The 21,697-nt window shown below is 39.3% G+C and overlaps 4 protein-coding genes across 7 annotated transcripts; 1 reads left to right on the plus strand and 3 right to left on the minus strand.

The window, feature by feature from the left end:
- Window positions 1-455: 455 nt before the first annotated feature.
- SelT (selenoprotein T) lies at window positions 456-1,991 on the minus strand. The gene is made up of 2 exons (XM_064684923.1): window positions 1,642-1,991; window positions 456-1,546 (listed from the first exon to the last, which is right to left on the minus strand). Exons 1-2 carry the CDS (start codon window positions 1,782-1,784, stop codon window positions 1,096-1,098), a joined length of 594 nt encoding a protein of 197 aa, XP_064540993.1. The 5' UTR covers window positions 1,785-1,991; the 3' UTR covers window positions 456-1,095.
- Window positions 1,992-2,112: 121 nt separating this feature from the next.
- mRpL48 (mitochondrial ribosomal protein L48) lies at window positions 2,113-2,960 on the plus strand. Its single transcript, XM_064684924.1, has 3 exons — window positions 2,113-2,196; window positions 2,259-2,357; window positions 2,423-2,960. Exons 1-3 carry the CDS (start codon window positions 2,185-2,187, stop codon window positions 2,855-2,857), a joined length of 546 nt encoding a protein of 181 aa, XP_064540994.1. The 5' UTR covers window positions 2,113-2,184; the 3' UTR covers window positions 2,858-2,960.
- On the minus strand, window positions 2,872-6,569 carry frtz (WD repeat-containing and planar cell polarity effector protein fritz). 2 transcript variants are annotated; one of them, XM_064684918.1, is made up of 7 exons: window positions 5,936-6,569; window positions 5,418-5,721; window positions 4,411-5,361; window positions 3,890-4,353; window positions 3,462-3,841; window positions 3,239-3,398; window positions 2,872-3,176 (listed from the first exon to the last, which is right to left on the minus strand). In XM_064684918.1, exons 1-7 carry the CDS (start codon window positions 6,336-6,338, stop codon window positions 3,070-3,072), a joined length of 2,769 nt encoding a protein of 922 aa, XP_064540988.1. In that variant the 5' UTR covers window positions 6,339-6,569; the 3' UTR covers window positions 2,872-3,069. The 2 variants fall into 2 exon arrangements, with proteins under 2 accessions (XP_064540988.1, XP_064540989.1); XM_064684919.1 differs by having other exon boundaries at window positions 3,462-3,829; window positions 5,936-6,568.
- Window positions 6,570-6,971: 402 nt separating this feature from the next.
- Rim2 (replication in mitochondria 2) lies at window positions 6,972-21,141 on the minus strand. 3 transcript variants are annotated; one of them, XM_064684921.1, is made up of 7 exons: window positions 20,570-21,141; window positions 10,484-10,691; window positions 10,181-10,251; window positions 9,674-9,805; window positions 9,327-9,600; window positions 9,040-9,257; window positions 6,972-8,183 (listed from the first exon to the last, which is right to left on the minus strand). In XM_064684921.1, the coding sequence occupies exons 1-7, from the start codon at window positions 20,611-20,613 to the stop codon at window positions 8,057-8,059; spliced, it is 1,074 nt and encodes a 357-aa protein (XP_064540991.1). In that variant the 5' UTR covers window positions 20,614-21,141; the 3' UTR covers window positions 6,972-8,056. The 3 variants fall into 3 exon arrangements, with proteins under 3 accessions (XP_064540991.1, XP_064540990.1, XP_064540992.1); XM_064684920.1 differs by having other exon boundaries at window positions 10,463-10,691; window positions 20,570-21,140; XM_064684922.1 differs by lacking the exon at window positions 20,570-21,141 and having other exon boundaries at window positions 10,528-10,631.
- Window positions 21,142-21,697: the final 556 nt, after the last annotated feature.

Here is a 21,697-nt window from a genome sequence, read left to right on the forward strand (position 1 = left end):
GTTTAGTGGACTTCTGCAAAGTTTCATAAAGATAGCTTTAAAACTGAGAGACTCGCTCGCATAGAAACAGACAGACGGATATGGCTATATCGACTCGGCTGTTGATACTGATCAAGAATATATATACTTTATGGGGTCGGAGATGTCTTCTTCTATGCGTTACACATTTCACGACAAAATTATAATACTCTCTGCAGGGGTATAAACAGGGTCTTAAAATGAATAAGGTAAATCATTTTATTTTATGTTTGTTCAATTTCAAGGTAAACGTTTTATCAGCTTTAACTTGTTTAGAAGCTTTTGGACTTTGAACTTTTACCTGCCAAATCGGCAAGTCGTAAGATTTCACAAAGAAATCCATTTTGCATGTTTTGAATTTGATTATTTCCCCATTTAAAAATTAAACAAATATCCGATGCCCACTGATTCAATACTTTCTAAAATTGAGAATCCAATTTTTAGTTTCAAAATTTTTTTATTAATTTTACTTAGATTGGGACATTTGAATCCTTAGTATTTACTCTTCTTAGACTTCAAACCTCTTACCGCTTCCTTGGTTTGTGCTCCAAATTGATTGATGCATCACATTAATTTGCATTATTTATTAAAATAAACTTGTTCATTAAATGTATGGAAAATAATTTCTTGCTCGATAGAATGCGAAAATAGTCAAATTTAAAACTATATTGATTTCAGTTTGAATCAATCGGAAAAAAGGATAGGCCTTCACATATATTTGGTGGCAATATTATAAAATAGAGTGCATATTTTTTTAAATGTTTGCCAAGTATTAGCCCGATGCCCGCCACAAGGTGTGGCAACTAAAACAAATGCACACATTAACATTATTTATACTAAATAGCTTGCTTAATGGGGAATTTGTGGGTGACACCGATTAAGGATAAACAAAGATACACATAACTATTTACGTAACGCAGAGACAAAACCGTTTAGTTAAATCTAATTATCCACGTGTCCAGCTTTCCAGTTTTGGATTTAATATGTTTGTTTAATGCTTCTGTTTTTGGTGTTCTTCTAGTTGTTCAGCAGTTGTTGTCGGTGCCTCTGCTCAGTGCTGGGCGCGCTGGGATACTATTATTTAACAAAGTCGGGATTCTCCTGCACGTTCTCGGTGAACTGCAGCTGATTGTCGATTATTTGGAATAGCACCTCCGGCGCCGGAAAGCGGCCGGTTTGGATTTTCGACCAAACGGGCACATCATTTAATGTTATCTCAAAGGCGCCCGACGAGATCAGCTGTCCCTCGATCATGTTGCCCAAAAAGAATATCATCATACAGGCATAGATCTTGTTGCCCTGCAGATGATTCCACCAGCCCGGCGTATTCAGGCCCAAACAGGTGAACGGACTCACAGATGTCACCACAGACACAATGATAAGTATTTTCAGTGCGAATATCAGCTTCGATAGATAGTAATTCATGCCGGGCGGATCATAGTTGGCGCCATGAATCTGTATCTGTGGGTACTTCTCGCCCAGGATATTCACATAGTCCTCGAACGCCTTGCGATAGCCGCACGAGTAACTATGAGAAAAACAATTGCAAATGAAAAAACATGACACATTAATGCGATAACGGATGTCATCGTGACCAGGCGGCAGCCACTAATTTACACCTACCAATAAAGAAATGTCATCGTTGGCGCAACGCTCTGTCCAAATTTGGTGGCCGGTATTTCCTTGCCGCCCTCAAAGGCCAGTGCATAGCAGGCGCACAGGCAGAGTACAAGCAATGCCAGATTTCTACCATTTGTTGATTCCATTTTGTTGCTTTATTTCGTTTTAATTTCAGTCGCAAAACCAGCTGGGCAAAGAAATCGGCAGCAAGCAAAGGAAATTTATCTCTTTATCTTCTACCAAAATTGCCATTCAGCGGTATGTATAAATTTATCGATAGGTTGATATGATGCATACAAAATATTGCTATCGATTTTCACGGACTAATCTTACAACAATTTTCACATATATAGACGAGACGAGAAATAAACAAGATGAACGTTGTTTAACTGATCGTTAAACTTGCTCTATTCAAAGGCTTTCCAAAGCACTCTACGCTAATCAATTCCGTGAGAGTGTGACGTATTTGCGTCGTCATGCAGACTGAACGTGTACGGCGCCGGCTGTACCGAACAGCTGTTGTGACATAACCTGCTTGCATTTAAAATGCTGCGCCGTGTAAATAACAATAACGAAACTTCATAAATGTGTATTAAATCTTATATTTTGAACAATTGCAGATATTACCCACGGCGCGACTGTCGCTGCAGTTGTCAAAACCTGCAATTACAGTAACCCGATCAAGCAGCTACAGCGTCTATGAGCCGGACTACCTCGAGGTACTTAACAAATATGATTATAATCAAGTACAAATTATTGTTACTCTATTTTATGCACACTTAAGTCCCTCAAGCCCAAGTTCCCGCAATATGAGAGCCTAAATGTGCAAATCAAAGGGTACGATTACCCGCTGCTCGAGAGCTATCAACGTTTCCTGCACAGCGTGGCCGAGTATCTGGATCTGGATGTCTCCGATTGCTATGCCCTACCCCCGCAGAAGACTCAAGTGCAACGGCTGCGTCCAAACTCCACGGTCATTGAGTCCGAATACAAGCTGACCACCTACGAACGCAATCTGCAGCTGAGCAATGTGGATGCACCGATCTATCCACAATTTCTGCGCATTGCACAGGCGGCGCTGCCCGAGGGCGTTCACCTGTCCGTTTCGGAGCACACGGATGAGCATGAGGAGCGTCGCTATGTGCCAGACAAGGATCTGCTCGATCTGAAGGCGGAACTGGAGCGTATGGGCGGTGCCACACCCACAAAGAAAAAATAACAAAACCATTGTCATTTGGCATATGGACAAACATTACAAATCTAGTTTATTTTTATTATTGAATAAATCTGTATAAAGTAAAAAGTGAAATGTCTAAAACAAACTTTCCTATTTAAAGCTTTGCACTAACTGGACGGCAACGTTTACACATGGAAGACGCATCTCTAAGCTAAATACACCTAAACTAATTGATTGCACTATGATATAAACTCTTAGACAACGCCAAAGTGCACCACTTTGATGGAGGACGAAGAGCTGGGCGTTGTTTTGTTGCTGGACGCATCCTCCTCCCTGCGACGCGTTGGCGGCTTGCTAACATCTGCAGAGGAGAAGACAGAGAAATTAAGAGGGATATATTCTATATATGCCTTTACTACTCACTAGTTGTGACGGGATTAAAATCCTTTAAGTACTCATCATTCGGATGGCAAAGCGGCAAACTATCAGCTAGTTCCTTTCTGGGATTGGTCAAATGTCGCGCTGCTGGTCGCGAGTAGCCATTACGCTTGGGCGGCATGGGTTTCTCTTTGCGCGGAATTTCCTAGCAAATCAAACGAGTCGCCGTCAAATGTGTGCAGTCAAATGTTTAAAAGGCAAGACTTACCGGCACCACAGCAACCTGTATCGTGTCCGAGAATTTAACTTTATTCTTTTCGGCTGGCGTGGTTTTCACGCTGGGCGTCGCAGGCGTCTCTCCATTGAGCGGCGCTGCTGCAGCATTTGAGAGTATGGAAGCGGTGGGCTTTTTGAGCAACAAACGCTTTTGATAATCCTCATTGCCGAGTGCGGGCAGCATAGCGGGTATGTTGCCGGACACAAGTGGATGCTGATAAAACTTGGGCTGATGTAGCGGAGCTGGCGCCATCTGAGAGCCGTGCTCCACAAAGGCTGCGGGCTGCAGACGTGCCACCGGACTGCTGGGCAAGGGCAGGCCCACTGTTTGATCCGGCACATCCTGTGACCAGCCATTGCCTGCAAAAGCAACTAAATTGTGGTAAGCTGTTAATGTAAAAAATATTTTCTGATGCTCACCATTCGAATTTGTATGCTTCGCAGGTGCCTGGCTACCACTTTTCTGGGCCAGCGCCACCAGCGATGTTGTCGTGGAGGCGCTACTCAGTTTGGTTGTTCGCAGCTCCGGCAACGGAGGCCGCAGCTCCGGCTTGGGTATGTTAATCTTAATCATTTCGGCATTGAATATTTTGGACTTGAATGAGGGCAAGGGTGGCACATAGTTTTTCAGCGCCTGCTGACTGGGCGTCGAGTAGCTGGACTGCGAGCAGGCGGAATCGGGGCGCAGTTCGCTGGCTAAGGTCAGGCTGAGATTGCCATCGGCATGGTGCTCGCCATGAATGATGGCGGCGGCTTGACTGAATGCGGCCTGAGCAAATTCGCTCAAGCTGCCAATGCATTTGGTCAAATTGTAAAGGTCCATAAACAGATCGTAATCCGCAATGTCATGGGCAATCTCGAAGGCTTCGCTGAACAGGTTTTTGCTGTGGAAAGAAGAACCTTCGTTAAATGGAATTGAATACAAACAAATTCGAACCTACCGCAGCAGAAAGAAGCAAAAGCGTCGCTTAAGATCGTAAACCTGATCGCTAAACTCGTCCTTGGTATCCTCGGAGAGCGTGTGCGCAAAGGTTTTCAAAGCTCTGGCCATTAGATCGCATCGAGCACGTCGCTGATCCGCCGCAAAGAATATATAGTTGGCAATCTTGTGCAGCGTAATGAGGCACATGGCGCCGTAGGTCTCCCAGTTGAGCGCTGCCAGCACATTGACCGCACGCTCTGGCTGCTGCAAGCGCAAATACTTGTCCGCAATAACGTCCGCGGTCAGGCCGGAGTTGTGTATATCACCACGCATGCCGGCGCCGCCAAAGATGCGCATGCAGGCCAATGGTCCCTGCTCGTACAGCAGCAGGAGCAGGCAATCCGTTTGAGCGTAATTGTGCGAGAAGCTGCTCAGATCCGGCTTGCGACTGAAGGCAATGCTCAGCAGCGTCGGCTGCGCGGCAAAGTAGTGCGACAAATCTAGCAGACTCAGCGGGGTGACGCTCTCGCTCAGCAGCTGATTGCCAATGGGCGCCAGCGCCAGATCGAAGCACTGCAGCACCGAACGCTCATTGGCGACGCACAGCAGCGCCGAGTCGCAGTGCCAGGCGCATTGGGTGGGCACAATCTCGATTTGATTAACATATTTGGTTGTCTGCAGCACCAGATCGTGCAGGCAAATGTTGCGATCAATGCTGCCCAAAAAGAGCTTCTCCTGGTCGGGACTGAAGGCAAAGCAACAGATCTGTGTGCCCATGGCAATGGAGGTAATTGCGGTGCGTTGCATTTTGCCCGTGGCCAGCTCATAGGAGCAAATCTCGGCACTGATGTCGCCCTTGCGTGAGACCTTCTGTTCCAGCGTGATGATCTGATTCTCTGAGCTGCGCAAAAAGTCCACGCACAGCGGATCGTTCTCCGACCAGCAATAGGCAATGGATTCCAGCTGCAAACTAAACCAAGTTTCAGTTAATTAGAAGCAATTATTTTTAACACTTTTAATAGTTACGCCTTGATCTTGAAGATGTGTATGTTGGCACGATCCTGATCGCGTATGGTGGGTCGCCAGGGATAGACTTCGTTTTGTGAGGATTGTGTCCAGACAACAAACAGATCAAAGCTGCCATTTACAGTTAAATGGCGTGCCAGTTTACGCTCGGAAGCGGCACCCGGTATGATAACATGAAATATACGCGGCTCCATGTTGGCAATCTTCTCCGGCCCCAGCGGTCGCAGGTTGGGCCGCTGCAAATGCACCACCGTCAGCTGGTTGGTATTGTAGGCCAAGACGATGTGGGAACGTGTAAAAAATGCTGCCAAGTAAGAGACAAAGTGCATAAACAAAACATGAAAGCGCGCGCGGGCACAGATTAATTAAAAATTACAATAATTGCATGTGGAATGTGCTGTTGCTGTTGTTGTTGTTGTTGTTGCTTGTGGGAAAGTGCCTGCGCGTCGTTAGAAATGCAAATTTCTCCAGCAAAGCAGCACACGCACAGCACGGCACACACTCAAGACTCGACTCACCATCGGTAATGAGCTCGGCGGCCAGTTTGCCAACCAGATACTTTTCAAAGACCATGCGCAATATGTCGCCCGTATAGATGTCGACACAGATGTGCGCAATGATGCCATTGTCGAAGAGCAGCAGCACCTGTGCCGCATCCTGCCACTCTGAATGCACCAGTTTGTGTGTGCGCAGCAGGTCCTCAAGTTTCTTTAGATTATCCTTGAGGCGTCCCGCCGCCTTGCGGCTATTCTTTAGCACGGCCAGGCCATTGCGACGCTCCGTATAGTCGCGTTTGGCCTGGGCGGTCAGCTCCTGGGAGAGATCACGCTGGCGCTTATAGCGAAAGGCACCCAAATCGCTGCTCTTGATGCGCACCTCATCGCGCAGCGTTGTCCAGAAGTGCAGCTCGCTGAGCAGCATGACGCCTTCAACGCATGGCCCCGATGCGAACGCAAATGTAAATGAGCATTGGAAACGGGGTGTGGGGCACAAATGGATGTCCAAACGGATGGATTGGGGCCAAGCAAGTGGCGCATGCGCAGCCCACGATACCAACAATTAAGCACACAGTCTACAAACTTATTAACAACTACCAAATATTTTGCACACTGCACGTTTTAAATAGTTACAAGTTGATTTTTTTTTTTTGTTGGCAAAACTACGACGCACGCAAACGTAAACACTGAAAATTGGAGTTTTTAGTGCTGGCAGTGATGCGATCACTTGTTGCTTCGATAACTGTTATCGAAACTGATATCGTTATGCAGCGTGGCCGTAAGTTAATCGAATGCAATTCGCGGCGCCAAAGTTTGAAAACCGTTTGGATGCCGTGGCTCCACAGGTTTGTTATCTCAAAAATATTTTGTGATATGTTGTGCATCAACGCACCCAGGGAAAAGTTTCTTGATGTCCGGGAACCACCATCTTTTTTTTTTTGTGGTGGGCAACTTTATAATTCCCAGTTTAATCGCCATTTGTACGCCACACGCGTTGGACTCTGTTCCACATTTGGCAGACATGGCGCCGATAAGATTAAAGCAAAACGAACCATAGTTGGCGCTTGACCATGTATTGATTATAAACAATGTTTATTTTTAAACAAAAAATTAGATTTATTGATTTCACCATTCAATTAGATTGTTATCAAATATTCACAGTACTTTTCTTTCGTTCTTTGCTCGTTATCAATTAAATACGATTAAAGGCACTATAAATTATAGTGGCATTAGATTAATTACTAAATAAACAGCAACGTATCGTTAATATTTAATGAATAGATTAATGGTAACTAAAATATATATCGCATTTGAGAAAACTTAACACAACAATTACGTATACGCTGCGTGGTGCATACCGTTTCTACAAATTAATAAGAGTAATTACATATGTATACATAGATATATACATATATATATATTTGTATATATAGTTATATGGCGGCGTCGATTTGGGCCATTTGGATTTGCGCGCCTAATGACTGCGACCGCAGGATTTGATAGCACATCCTGCGGCTGGATTCCTACAGATTGTGCTTATTCAACTAAAAACTAGGAAGGCAACGATTTAAATTAGATTATAAGCAAAGGTTTTCTTATATACAACATTTGCCAACAGCGCACTTTTCTCACATTCATCTTTAACTATAATGTACATCATAAATATTTGTTGGAAGTCTACTGAAACTCTATATACAAGTGAATATTATATCAAAATATCAAACACATGTTCTATATGCATTTTAAGTGTAAATATTTTATATATAGATTTAACTAATAAGCCTTTTCATTTTAATTTTGATAACGTTTGCGAATCTTGCAACTCAATTCAATATTCATTTTCAATTTCTTTTGGCCTTGTTTCAATGTTTTTTTTTTAGCAATATAGAACATAATTCGTGCGTTTTTACGTTTTAAATATTAACGTCTCAAGTCTCTCGAGTTCGTTGCCTTAGAAGCTAATTAACCAAGTGTTGCGCTCGTTGGTTAAATCGTCTAGAAAAAACCAAATTTAAATTACAATTACAGTAAGTTGCAGCAGTCGCGTCTATATATGCACAGATTGGGTTTCCTCCTCGCTGTTAACTAGTCCGAGGGTATATAATAGGCGTGGCAATTTTGTGTTGTCCTGCTGTTGTCGGTTCAAAAATCGTAAAACTCATTCGATTTATTATTAAAGCGTCGCGTCAACACATAAACAACCGCCTCATATGTGGCCATCATAATTGCCGTATTGGGTATCTGTCGCACCAGTTGCGTGGCCAAGCCTCTGCGGATTGGGGGTAAACGGGAGAAAACAATTAGTTAATACAAATATTTGCAGGCTCTCATGCTTAAGTGCACAAGTACTTTCTACATATATATATATGAATGTGCATGCGTCGTCGAGTGATAATAAAGTTAGTTGAGGCAAACAAAATGCGTCGCAGAATATATTTATTTTTTTTTTATTAAAATATAGCTAAGCAAAATCGTGGGTGATTCGTTATGATAACAAATTAGCAGCTAGAGAAAAGAATTCTATTTGCAAAAGCATTCGCCACGAATATAAATCAAATTTATCTAGCGGGAATAAATATTGTATGTTAATAAAAAACTGAATGTTCTTCGAAATTTTATTTGGATAAATTGCTATTAAGTAACGGATGGGATATATAAATGGGGTATATTTAATTCTATTCTAACTAGCTACCTTTAGGCTCTTGGTTTTATATTTTCGAAAGAAACAATTAAATATTTAATTTAAAAATGCCCCTTGTACTGAAAATATGGCAAGACGTACATATTTTCATATGCAAAATGCGGGCTAGATTCGGAGCTCAGCCCAAAATCGGCTTCTAACAAAATTGGTTAGTTAAAAGTCAATAATTCATATTCATATTCATTATTCATACTTTGGAACTGGGTCTTCCTTAAAAGTTCTTTGATTTCATTCAAATCGTATTTGTTGGGGAATAAATTAGTAAAGTGTTTTAGCAGATCAAATGTCAGATGGGATTTCTTTTTTTAGCTCAACTCAGGGCTTTGTTTCCACATAAAAATAAAATCCCAATTTGGAAAGGGGAACTCTTTTGAAGAGATTAACAAGCCAGACAAGATTAAGATTATATATTTATATTGCATACCTGTAGAGTCCGGCGCGTCCCTCCTCCTTCCAGACCGTGTGCAGCGTTTGCCAGAAGGTGTTGTATTTGTTGCCCTCCTCACGCAAGCGCGTTCGTGCCACCTCGTGTGGATAGGCAATGCAGGAAGCGATCGTTTTGGAGACGGCGCCAGCCATCATGAACTCCAGGAAATCGCGTGAGCCCTTTGTGTCCGATTGCCGCTGATTGCGCTGCTCCAGCTGTGCAATGCAAAGGTTATGTTAAAGGGGTTTGTTTTTTAAATGATGTCTGGGCAAATTGAGGCTCACCAGCTTGGACTTGATGAACTCGTAGATGACAAAGTGCACCATTGTCTCGCAGATGCCAAAGTAGCTGGCCGTGATGCCCTTGTAGAAAGCCTTAATGCCGCCCTGTGCATACACCCGCTCGATGCACTGCCGCACCGTCATCTGCACCTTGGAATTGTAATCGAGCTGCAGTCGCGTCTTGACAAACCAAATGGGATTCGTCGCCGTGGACGAGACAAAGCCGGCGCTGGCCGCGCTCATGATGTGCACCAGCGGTGAATCGCGCTCAACGAAACTGAAATCGGGCGGAGAAGTCGAAGTCGAATTAAAATCGGAAGAATTACAAAAGGATCAACATTGATACTTACCCCAAACTGTTGAGCGAGTTTTTTGTTTGCGAGTAGGTGCAAAAGTAGATGGCACGCGATGGTGCCACGCCCACAAGATTTGGACCCAGACCTTTGAAGAGTGCGCGGGGACCTTCATTCTGGACAATGTATCTATTGTTAAGGTAAGAAATATAATACATATAGAATTGTAGAAGTGCAGGGAATAGTTCAAAAATAGTACATTTACAATTCCAGTGTTGCAAAATGTGCCAAGCTGAACTAATATACTAGTTCAATATTGAGCAAATAAGAGGTTCATTTTCAACTCCAACTTGAAAGCTACCCGCAGTTTATTCAAGCGATATTTATATTTCCAAATTAAGTGAAGTTTGAGACAAGTTTTTGAGAGTTCAACTGGAAAAACAGTTGTGGAAAATACAATAATATAGAGAATATCTCTATAGGGCACCTCAAGGCGCAATCGATAGCAAATTTATTATCGATAAATATTAAAATTTAAGTTAGCTTTAATTTAAGTCAACTTACCGCAAGCACTGAACAATGCTCATGGACTTTGTGGTCGTCGATGAGATGCCGCAATGTGAAATGGCCATAATCTGTAAGTTTGGAAAAGCGAAAAGTCTGTCAAAATTTGTGTCTATCGATCAACGATAATGCGATGTTCATGAAGTGTTTGACTCTAGATCTTTTTTTTTTTTAAGAAAAAAATTAAGGCACAGATAATGACAATGACAATGATAGCATGATAGCGGGTGATCATGATCAGTGATAGGCATTTAAATAATAAGTATAAAAATTTGGTACTACCCTACGGACACCCCCAATCACCTGTGGCTGTGATCTGTTACGTAATATCGTTGTGCTTAGCTTACGTCGTTGTTCCGGCCGCAGCAGCTCGGAGGCGCCACCGTTAGCCGGACCGCCAGCGGGCTCAACAATCCGCGTTGACGGCGGCAAAAACGCCGTCGAGCTCTGTAGACGCGTCTTGACCACCTCCAGGGGACATGTTACCACAGCACCAACTGTGCCCGCCGATCTGTAAAGACACAAATCACAAATTTGAAACAAGTTCTATAAATAGCACTAAATGGAGGAAAATATACGAAAAGTTTTCAAATACAGTGAGAACTCCACTGATGTACATTTGCTTAATTTATACATATATTTCTATTCCTCTTCTCTCTTTACTTATCTTTTTCAAACATAAAAAGTTAATTGGAAATGCATTAGTTTTTCTTTCTCTTTTGTTCATTTTCCAACACATCTCTTCAAGCTTTGTCCACTCTAGCGAGCTTTTACTGTATTAGAATTTCTAACAAAGTGTTTGACGTTTCGCAATTTGTTGAAATGCGAGCAGCGGCAAAAATAAAAACGTATTTGGCATTAGACCATGAAGACATTTATTGTTTTTGGCTACACAATTTCGATTTTGAAATGTTTCCCAATTATATTTATGTTATATGAACGATTTATGGTTCCCATATGAATGAAATTCGCAGGAATTGCGCAAATGCCGAAATCGTTTACAATGCACTTAAAATCGGGCTGCAATTTGCAATGCAAAACTAAACAAAATTGTGACTCAGGAATAAATTGGTTCTTTGTCTATTCTATGATATCATTTCTCTATGTCTAGAAAACCCTGAAAAGGCGTAATTTAATTTAGCCCAGACCCCAGACTTTGCCTAATAAGTACCCAAGTAAATATTCCGAATAGAACCTCTCATAAAAGAAGAAACAAAACATTCTTATCTGAGGAGTAAAACTCGTGACTCAAATTGAAACTTGTTAATTGGCGCTTGGCAACCACAAAAAAACGTGATACATTATATAACTTTATTTTATACCTTAACAACAATCAATTCAATTAACAAAAGCCCTTATACAAGGGGTCTCTCTCTGTGGGTAAGAAAGGAAATTGTTTCGCCTTGTTTGTCAGGCTCGTAAATTAAAACAACAAAGTGGAGCGAAAGTTTGATCGATGGAAAACGTCAACAACAAAGTTGAGGAAAGCCAATTTTAATGAGTGACAATTTAATGAGTCAACCTTAAATGAACAATCAGACAAATATAGTATGTCGAAAATGGATAAACAATTATATGTTGAAATATAGTCGATGCTTTCATTTTGGAAAAGGTCAGACCAATATATATATAATAATAACAATAAATATATATATTGAGCATCTTTAATTTTGGGAAAGGTTTTTATATCTGGCATATCTATTTATCTATTCATCTATCTATATGTATCTTTTTATTCAAACGAAACAAAAATTAATGCAATTCAAAATTGAAAGTTGTTAAAAATGGCAAAGAAATAAATTCTCGGAAGAAAACAAATTTTATTACAAATATCGATTATAATTTTGGTAAGTTCCCTTGAAAATGGTTAAAAAGGGTATATTGATTGTGTAGAAACGTATGAAACAGGCAGAAGGAAGCATCTACGACCCCAAAAAGTATATATATTCTTGATCAGCAGCAATAGTCGGGTCGATCTAGACATGTCCGTTTGGTCTGTCCCTCAATCTGTCCGTCTGTCCGCCTCTATGAACCCGTCGAGCTCATCACCCATTAGAGCTAGAGACTTGAATTAAGGTTTTCCTAGTACCTCGCAGTAAGATTATGTTACTGATAAGCGATAACTGCCCCGTTTCCAGACAATCGATAATAATCGTTATCGATAAACTGTTTTTTGGGCAAATCTTTTGGGTTTTTAGAACTAGACTCGCCAAATTTGACATTTGGTTTCTAAAATAGTATATAGAGTTCAAGTATCTTTCATTTTATAGCTACCGCCCGCACCTCCCCTTCCCCTGCATTTGGTATTGGTAGAAAACTGAGGGTATCCCGTAGTCGCACACTCCCGACTGGGACACCCACATGCGCCGCAAAATCACGCGATATCTCCCGGCTGAATCAATTAAGTTTTTTGCACATATCGTAGCTCTATGATAATGTTGCCCCTCATTCTTATCGCGTGTACTTTGTAAGTTCAGTGATTTGAGAGCTTATCATGCGAATCGGAGGCCCCTTTAAGTAGCAGCTGCTGCTGCTGCTGCCGCTGCCGCCGATTGGAAACTAGTAACTAGTAAACAATTTCACAAATCTATTTGTGTTTGCAGCAGGGGCCAAACGTAAACCGGTTTTGTCCGGCTGCGGCCTGACCCCCGACTGATAACCTGAACCCGACGAATGAATTGCCAATGACGGACAAAGCCGCGTGAGCTTATCAGCAGCAGCAGCAGCGGCAGCAGGAGCAGCAGCAGGAGCAGCAGCAGCAGCGGTAGCAGTCGCCGACAGGCCACGTTCTGATTTGACTTATATGCTTTATACTATATGGAATACATATAAAAGTTAGCTGCAAACCGAATCGAGATCTGGTATGTGACATAATGGGGCTCAGGAAACCGGTAAAGAACACGCCAGACATTGAACACGCCATATGTTTAATTAGGGCTGAGCAGCTTGGGGAGCTGTTCAAGTTGGAGACCCTCTAGTTGAAGTCGGGCATATAGCACAACAATGAGAATTATTAGACAAATTGAATCAACACATTAACGAGAAGACTTCAACACTCGCATATTGAATTTCATCATTAGCGGCAGGCAAGCCCATCAGACAGATGCACAAACAGATGAATGTATCTATATATATATGTATATATATATATGTATTTGAATAAATATAACTCACAGACAATTGACTAATCAGTGGAATGCAGCAAAATCATTGAAATGTGACAAATTGGAAGCGCAGCGAAATTTCATTGTAATCAAATATGTTTACCAAGTTCTAAAGAGTTGATTGTTTATAATGATACGAAAATTAAATTAACATGAGCTGCATGCAATTATATGTTTAGCAATAATAATTGCATATAATTTGTCAAACATTTTGAGCGCTATTTTCAATGACTTTCAGCTCAAATTCTGGCTCAGCACGAATGCTAATAACTATTAAAAATATTTATTTAAATAGAAATATTATTAAAAATATATTTCTTAATTTTAAACATTTTTTTTTAGAAATTTCAACTGAATATAAAACTGAAGACTAAGCTTGAAATTAGTCTGCTTTAATTTTCGTTTATTATTTATTAGCTCGAAACTATTTGGGGAACATTTGGAACTCTGTAAAATTAGTCTCCATATGATAATTAGAATAAATTAAACATATTCGGCTAACTCAGTAATAAACGATCCACACACAGCTAAAAAGTTAAGACCTAGGTTTGAGTATAACAAAACTTACATAAATAAGAAAAAACTAGATCGACTCGACTATTGCTACTGATCAAGAATATATATACTTTATGGGGTCGCAGATGCTTTCCTCTGCCTGTTACATACATTTCCAGCAAACCAATATACCCTTTTTGAATTCTTTATAAAAGAAAACGGAATATCGTTTGGAAGATAGTTTTTATCAATTTTTTGGTACTTGTCAAATCTCATGCCGAGTTAAGTCTAATTAGAAATCGCTATTTATCAATCCAATTAGATATCTGACAGCCAGCAACAAAGTCACTTAACGCTAGTCATAGTTTTTTATTGTCAGAGAATATAAAGACAATTATATGCAATCAAATATTTAAACGATATGTTTATATAATATAGTTTTCAATTGTTATTCATTAAGTTCATTTGTTGCAATAAGTTCAATTGGTGTACCCTTTAGACTACATACTATTTAGACATATTTTACTGCATGTTATTATATAAGTATTTTGTGTGTATGTATGTGTGTATGTGTGTGTGTTAGTGTGCGCATGCATGTATGTATGCATCTATGTATATATGTATGCATCTATGTATATATGTATGCATGCATGTTTGTTTTTTAATGGAAAACGCAGACCAAGCTTATTTGTCGCTGTCCTGCAAATTTAAATAAAACGAATTTCTGCCAAGTGCTCTTCTCCTCGATTCTCAAGAATTCAAGTAGGCTCTGCTGTTTTTCAAGCTTAGTTTAGCTTTTTTTTGGTGTTTTTTTTTTGGTGTTTTTTTTGGTGTTTTTTTTTTGTTGTTTTTTTTTGGTGTTTTTTTTTTTGGTGATTTTTTTGTATTTTTTTTGTTAGTCTTGTATGTTTGTATAAACATATATACGTGTGTGCATACATATATACATATGTAAGTATGCACATATGTATGTATGTATGTGCATATGTATGCATGTATGTACATATGTATGTATGTATGTATGTATATATGTATGTATATATGTATGTATGTACATATGTATGTATGTATGTATGTATATATGTATGTATGTATATATGTATGTATGTATATATGTATGTATGTATATATGTATATATGTATGTATGTACATATGTATGTATGTATGTATGTATATATCTATGTATGTATGTATGTGTATATATGTATGTGTATGTATGTATGTATGTATATAAATGTATGTATGTATATATGCATGCTTGCATGTTTGCATATATATGTACAAACAAACAGCATATATTTAAATGCAAACATGCACGCATATGTGTGCAGACAGGCACACAAACATATATGTATGTATGCAAAAATGCATATATTCATGCATGCATGTATACATGTGTATGTATGTACATATGTTGTGTTCATTTATGTAGGTATCCGAAAAGGTATTCAAACATATATACATGCATGCATGTTTGCATATATACAAAACTAGCGGCTTTACACCGGCCTAGCGCGTGGTACGCATAAAATAAATAAACAATGAACCAAACCTCGTGAAAATCGGTTGAGTTTTGACCTATACTAGCGGGTATAGCCCGGCTTTGCCCGTGGCACGTTTAAAATAAATTCTCTCAAAGATCTTTGAAGTCAATTTAAGGCCGATCGGATGGTAAGCAGAAAAGTTGCAATGTTTTTCGCGATTTTTCCACACATGCGGGTGGAATTAGCCGGTATCCCGTCTTAACGAGCACCTTCATCACATAAGGTTAGTACAATGCAAAATTTCAGCTTCCCAGCTCTTACGGCATGAAATGATGAGCTATATATGTATATCATATTTAATAACCCAAGTATTAATGATCCAAATTGTCTTCATTAATCTCAACTCATTAATCTCAATAATTCGAACTAATGCTCATCCAAAGCTCATATCGAAACACTGGCTAATATATATATATATATATATATTTTATATCATACATAACAAACCAAGTATTAATGAACGAAATTGTCTGTCAACTAATGCTCATCCAAAGTTCACATTGAACACACACTTAAAATCACCTTCGATTCTTTATAATAGATATTCAAAGTTGTATCCAACCCTCGTTTGTGAAATGCATTCGCATGCGGACATGTAGATCGTGGTATCTATAGCTCGAACTCAATGGCCTCTCGACGCATATAAAAAAAAGAGGAGCAACAGCAAAAAAGAAGAAGAGTATCGGCAACCGGTTAATGGTCGATTTAGCTGTTTTTTGACTGAATCGCCTCGGAAATCGCAATACGCAACACGCGCGCGCGCGAGATAAGAGTGGAAATTTTGGCAGACAGAAATGCAAACGAACCTCGCACCTCGTACCTCGCAGGTGGTGGCACGATTCTGATGAATGTTCTCTTTCGGAATTTCTGGTACTACTGCGTTACGGTGCGTCATCCCCCCGACATACATACATACATATATATATACATGCATATATGTATGTATATTACTTTTGTGATAAATGGCGCCGTTTGCTGGTGGCAAATCTTATCAGTGAATTCTTGACGTCGTCTCTTTCGTGCTTTTTGCGCACACACAAAAAAGTTGCTCTATTTTCTATTTGTACTTTTTCTTCAAATTACGAAAATCGATGGAAAGTTTTGCCTGTCTTTACTTTTTATAGGTCAAAGTGTAGCAAGTTGCTGATAAAAAGATAACCAAATTGAATGAAAACTATATCAAAAGTTGAGATTCATCTCGTTGATTTGCTTAATCAATCGCATTGAACTTGGCACGAGACCTCCTATGTTTATACATGTACTATATATATTGTATATGCATATTTATACATTTCTATTCTAGAAGGTCCCATAAACAACCTACAAACATATATATTGTAAATAAAATAGTCTTCTGGCACACGGCGCATTTGTTTATTTAATGTGCCAAGTGGACTATATTTATGTGTTCTATATGAACGAGTTCTTGCCATGGCAATAGATACAAAACGTGCGCCCTTGACACAATTTTAAATCAACATTTTGAACTTGTCCGGCTAGAAGTTGGGCCAAAATAAACATAGCATTTAATTAGAGGAGGTCTGACGAAGAAATTTAATCAAACTATTCATCTACAGCTCAAAAATGTGATTTAAAAATATGTAAGCATATTCATCTCTAACATATTCCCCATAATCCATATCATATCAAAAACTTGGAGCTAAGAGGCAGTTGAGCTAAAGAGAGGTAAAAAAAACAGGTGCGTATTCATCTCTAACATATTCCCCATAATCTATAACATATCAAAATCTTGAGGGAGCTAAAAGGCAGTTGAGCTGGAAAAACCTGAGAGAAAAAGAAAGGTAATAAAAACAGATGCGTACGTGCGTCCAGACATGCCAAAACATTGTCAAAAAGAAAATAAGTTTATAACTTATAGACAAATCGAAAAGCGAATCATTTAACAACCTGACTCTGGGCTGAAATATTCGACATGGAAACTCTGCCCCGTGTCTAGACAAGATTGCAGCTAGTCGCTGTCTATTAATATCCCAGTCCGATCTATTTAGCTTTATATAACCGTGTGGCAGCATTGTTGTTTTTCCCACGTCAATTGTCTGCCATCTGTCCCGCTCCCCGCCCCCACCCCTCTTTGCTCTTTGCATTAGCAAAATGTTGTTTTGGTTGCAGTCGCCTTCAAATGAGTCAACGTGCCAGAAAGAGTTGTTTCCCCCCTTTTAAAATAGCGGCGATTAAAATCAAAACAAAATACAAAAAAAAAAACGAATGCCAGGCCGCATTTGTCTTTCGTTAAATTCATAAAATAAAAAGCAAAAGTTGACAATAAATAGCAACAACAACAAAAGGTTGCTGTAACTTTGGAGAGAGCTTGGCTTTGAAATACCCTGTAATAAGCAATATTTCTAACAGCTGTGGGTGCCTTGGTTGGCAATCTATTTCATTGCATTACAATCTAATTATTAGAATTAACTTTCTGAAAATTCATATGCAAATGCCTTAGCAAACAATCACAATATGATTCAAGTTCCATTAGATTTAATGTACAATAAACTTAGATTATATATAAACGAGAAAGAAGGGCTATCTTCGGCATGCCGAACTTTACTTTACTTTACTCGTATCTAAGAAGCACTGGGAAAATAGTAAATGCCGAGTATGGTTAATTTATCTTGATAAAGATCAAGAATATATATACTTTATGGGGTCGGAGATCCTTCCTCATTCTATGCGTTATTTCTTTGAAAGATATCCAAAATTCAATCAAATTATGAAATGGTATAATTCTTTTGGGATAATATACATTTGTATATACCATTGATAAGGTAATATCCCACAAAGTGTATGCGTAAACCCTTGAAAAGGTACAGCATAGTTTCTATATGTTTATATATATATACCCTTCTCATAAGCTCTTATCCCACAAAGTGTATATTCCCTTAATATACCTTTAGTATTATCTAACAAAGCATTAACGTCCAGATAAATTTGAGCCCCAGACAAATGCTAAAACGAATTGACACATCTTGAGATATAATAAATAATATTTCAAATTGAACAGCCTTTAATAAAAAAAAACATGTGAGAGTACCCGACTGGGGAATACCCTGAAGCTTTTTCTATGAAGACTTCCGATAGCTATAAAATGAAAGATACTTATTCTGTATAAACTACTCTAGGAACTACATGTCAAAGTTGGGCAAAATCCATTAAAACTTGAATTTCGATATCGATTTATATCGATTGCTTGGCAAAAAGCAACCCTTTTGCCCATTTTCTATGGGTTCACGGTATATATCAGAGTATAAACAATCTGATAGGAATATGCAATTTGTCACTCGAAAGGGCTGACTATATAGTATATAGTAAATGGATGCATGTCACAATTTTGGTTTACTTCATTTATATCGACAAACTGCGCACATATTACGTATATATGTTTATAGTATATATATAGATGTGTTATCTATGTGCATGTTTAGCTGCTTGAAGGTTGTTGTTTTTCCATCCAGTCGAGCGATAGTAAAGTGTGTAAACACGAGATACCGCTGAAATACTTGGGAATACTAGACAGAGGTACACATGGATAGTTCTAACCTGGTAGTCGCACAGTTGGATAAGCAGCTCAGGTTGCTTGCATGGGACAGGGGTGGGGGGTAATAGAATATGCAACGTGAGTTCTTGCTTTCGTACGTTTGTTGTTGTTGTTGTTTTTGCTTAGTTTAAAGCTGTTTACACAGACTGCACATAGGTCTTAAAAATACATGGTGTACTATATGCATGTATGCGCGCACAGACTGTAGATAATTTACTTATATTCAGCCGGCCGGCAAATTGCATTTGAGTTGTTTGTCTGTTTACCTGCAAACGAGAATAGCTTTGAATTTTACAGTTATTTATTTAAATGATAATTTCACAACTGCCCTGAGAAATTAATGCACTTGTCTGGGATATAAATAGGGCTTAACTTATCTGCATCTTAATGCATTTTCTTTTTGTTTAAACTAAAATTACAAATATTCCACATTGAAGTCAACAACCTTCTTTTATGAATCCTGTTCCTATTTGTTATTGACGCCTTTTGTTTCAGGCTTAATGTGTTTGTCAAAAAAGATTACAACATGCGCGGAAACAAGCCCTCCCAGTGTCTAATTTATTTATATTTCACGCTACAAGAGGCTCGGCTCACACCGACCCCTTCTCTCTCTCTCACGCTCGCTCCCACACTAACCCACGAAAAATAACACAAAACAAATAAAATTTACTTGCAATGCGAGCGGCATTGAATTTCGGTTACGCTACGAAAAAAAAGAAGAGACAAACACAAGCTCAAAACAGGTTGGGCGAGCGTTTGCCAGCTGAATTCACAGTAAATAAAATGCCAACGAAAATTGATAAGCCTCGTTAGCTGTGTAGGGTGCGCGATAAAAACAAATATAAATTAAGATGCAGAGCTAAAAATAGCAACCGCAACAATAACAACACAATTGAAGCTTGTTATTGGTTTCCTTTGTCAACACTGGTTACTGAAATGATTTATGTGAGTAAATCAAATTGTCTGTCCATTCATATACAACAATTAGCATATATTTTCATTTTGATGCTCTTCAATATTTAATATCATTATTATCATAATCATTAAGTTCATTGCTTTTGAACTTCCGCTCGCAAGTTGCAAGAGAGAATTAGTGAGAGATTCTTGACAATATTTTAGGTGAATGGCAAATATTGCAATCAAGGCCATGGAAACCTCGAGCGAGAGAGAGAGAGGGAGAGAGAGCATGTGCTTTCTTGTTCTTTATTGTTTTGCTTTTTTGTGCGAATCTTTTTAATTGACGACTGCGCCTGTGACGTTTATTGTGAATTATTCCGCGCATCGTGGGACGCACGGCAGCTGGCCAAAAATAAACCAAACACGTGAACTATGCATGATTTCTACAGATGTTTGGTATGTGTGTGTGTGGTTTTTGTTGTTTGCCAGCTTTGCCTTGCCTTGCCTTGCCGTCTATCAATATTTTCACTTTGTTTTTTATTTATTTTTGGCGCCACTGCCAACTTTCGCGACTGCAGCAGGTCAATTGTCTAATTGTTGTTGGGCAACTAAACGCAATTGCGCCGTTGCTGCTTCGCTCAAGATTCCAACTAAAACCGGTTTCTACTTTGTAGAGATAAGGCGCAATAAACAATAACAACAAACTACAATCTTAACATAGATTGCAACACTTACGCGCCGGCTAGCAAATGTATCAAAGTATCACGATTTTGGGACATAATCGGGTTTTATCTTCCTTGCCCCAGCCACAAAGCGGCTTTGTAAATGTGAAATTTAACTTGGTTAAATTAACGCGCACTTCAAATCCCCGTTAACGAGCAGCGCCTGTAGCTCGACGGCCTCTGAGCCGGCGGGGAGCGGCTTGTATCCCGGCGGCAACGGCCGCTACACCGCAATGGAATTTTTTTTTGGTTTTCGCTCTTTGCTGTTTTGTTTTGCATAAGCAGCAATGATATTGTTGTTGTTGTTGTTGCCTACGGGCCTTCTTATTTTGGCGCTTACAATGGTCAGGGGTTATGCAACTATAACAAATCTCACGGGTTTTCTTATCAAACACACAAAAGAATGTTCACAAAAATAGCGCACTGCGCATCAACAATTAGCACTGTTACAACTAAATTACACTTTAACGTTTATACTGGCCAAATATTGCAAAACTTTACGATACACACGAAATTCATAAATATATTTGTGCTTATATTTTCGGCGAATTCAGAAATTAGAGCGAAGAGTACACGTCTGTTGCGCTGATTTCACAAAGTAGAACTGTAAGCGCTCGGGATGAGCGATGTTTAGATATGTGTTTAACAAGTCTTATCGATAGTTCAGACCGTAGGAGCTTATCGCTATCGATACTTCGATTTTGTTGTCGATACTTGGAATACGATTGTATCAAATGCTTGGTCACACTTCAGTTAAAGCCGCACCAATTTTTCTTTTTGAATTGCAACAATGAAAATATTGTAATAATAAATCTTCTGAATTTCTGTATATTTTAACTTAAGCTGGGCGCACTGTGTACAGTGGTTAACAGCTAGGAGCGCGGCTGATGTTGGTGAAAAAAGCGATACTGATTGTTGAACTGTTACTGAACCTTTGTTTACCTGTTGATTATCGCTAATTAAATGTTGAACTTTCGCCTAGCTGGGAAATTTTAGAAATAAAAATTTTATTTGTTAAGGCGAATTTGTGAAGACTATAATTTCAGTTGAATTTAAGGGAGGTAAATGCAAAAACAGGCTGGCAACGCTGGAATATTGAATTTAAATTTGCGCGCGCATTTACAGGCACGTACCTCGAACG

Source organism: Drosophila montana, unplaced genomic scaffold (genome assembly GCF_035044405.1).
Source record: "Drosophila montana isolate Dmon_TW-CO22-7 unplaced genomic scaffold, ASM3504440v1 contig_2_1, whole genome shotgun sequence".
Taxonomy (NCBI): Eukaryota; Metazoa; Arthropoda; class Insecta; order Diptera; family Drosophilidae; genus Drosophila; species Drosophila montana.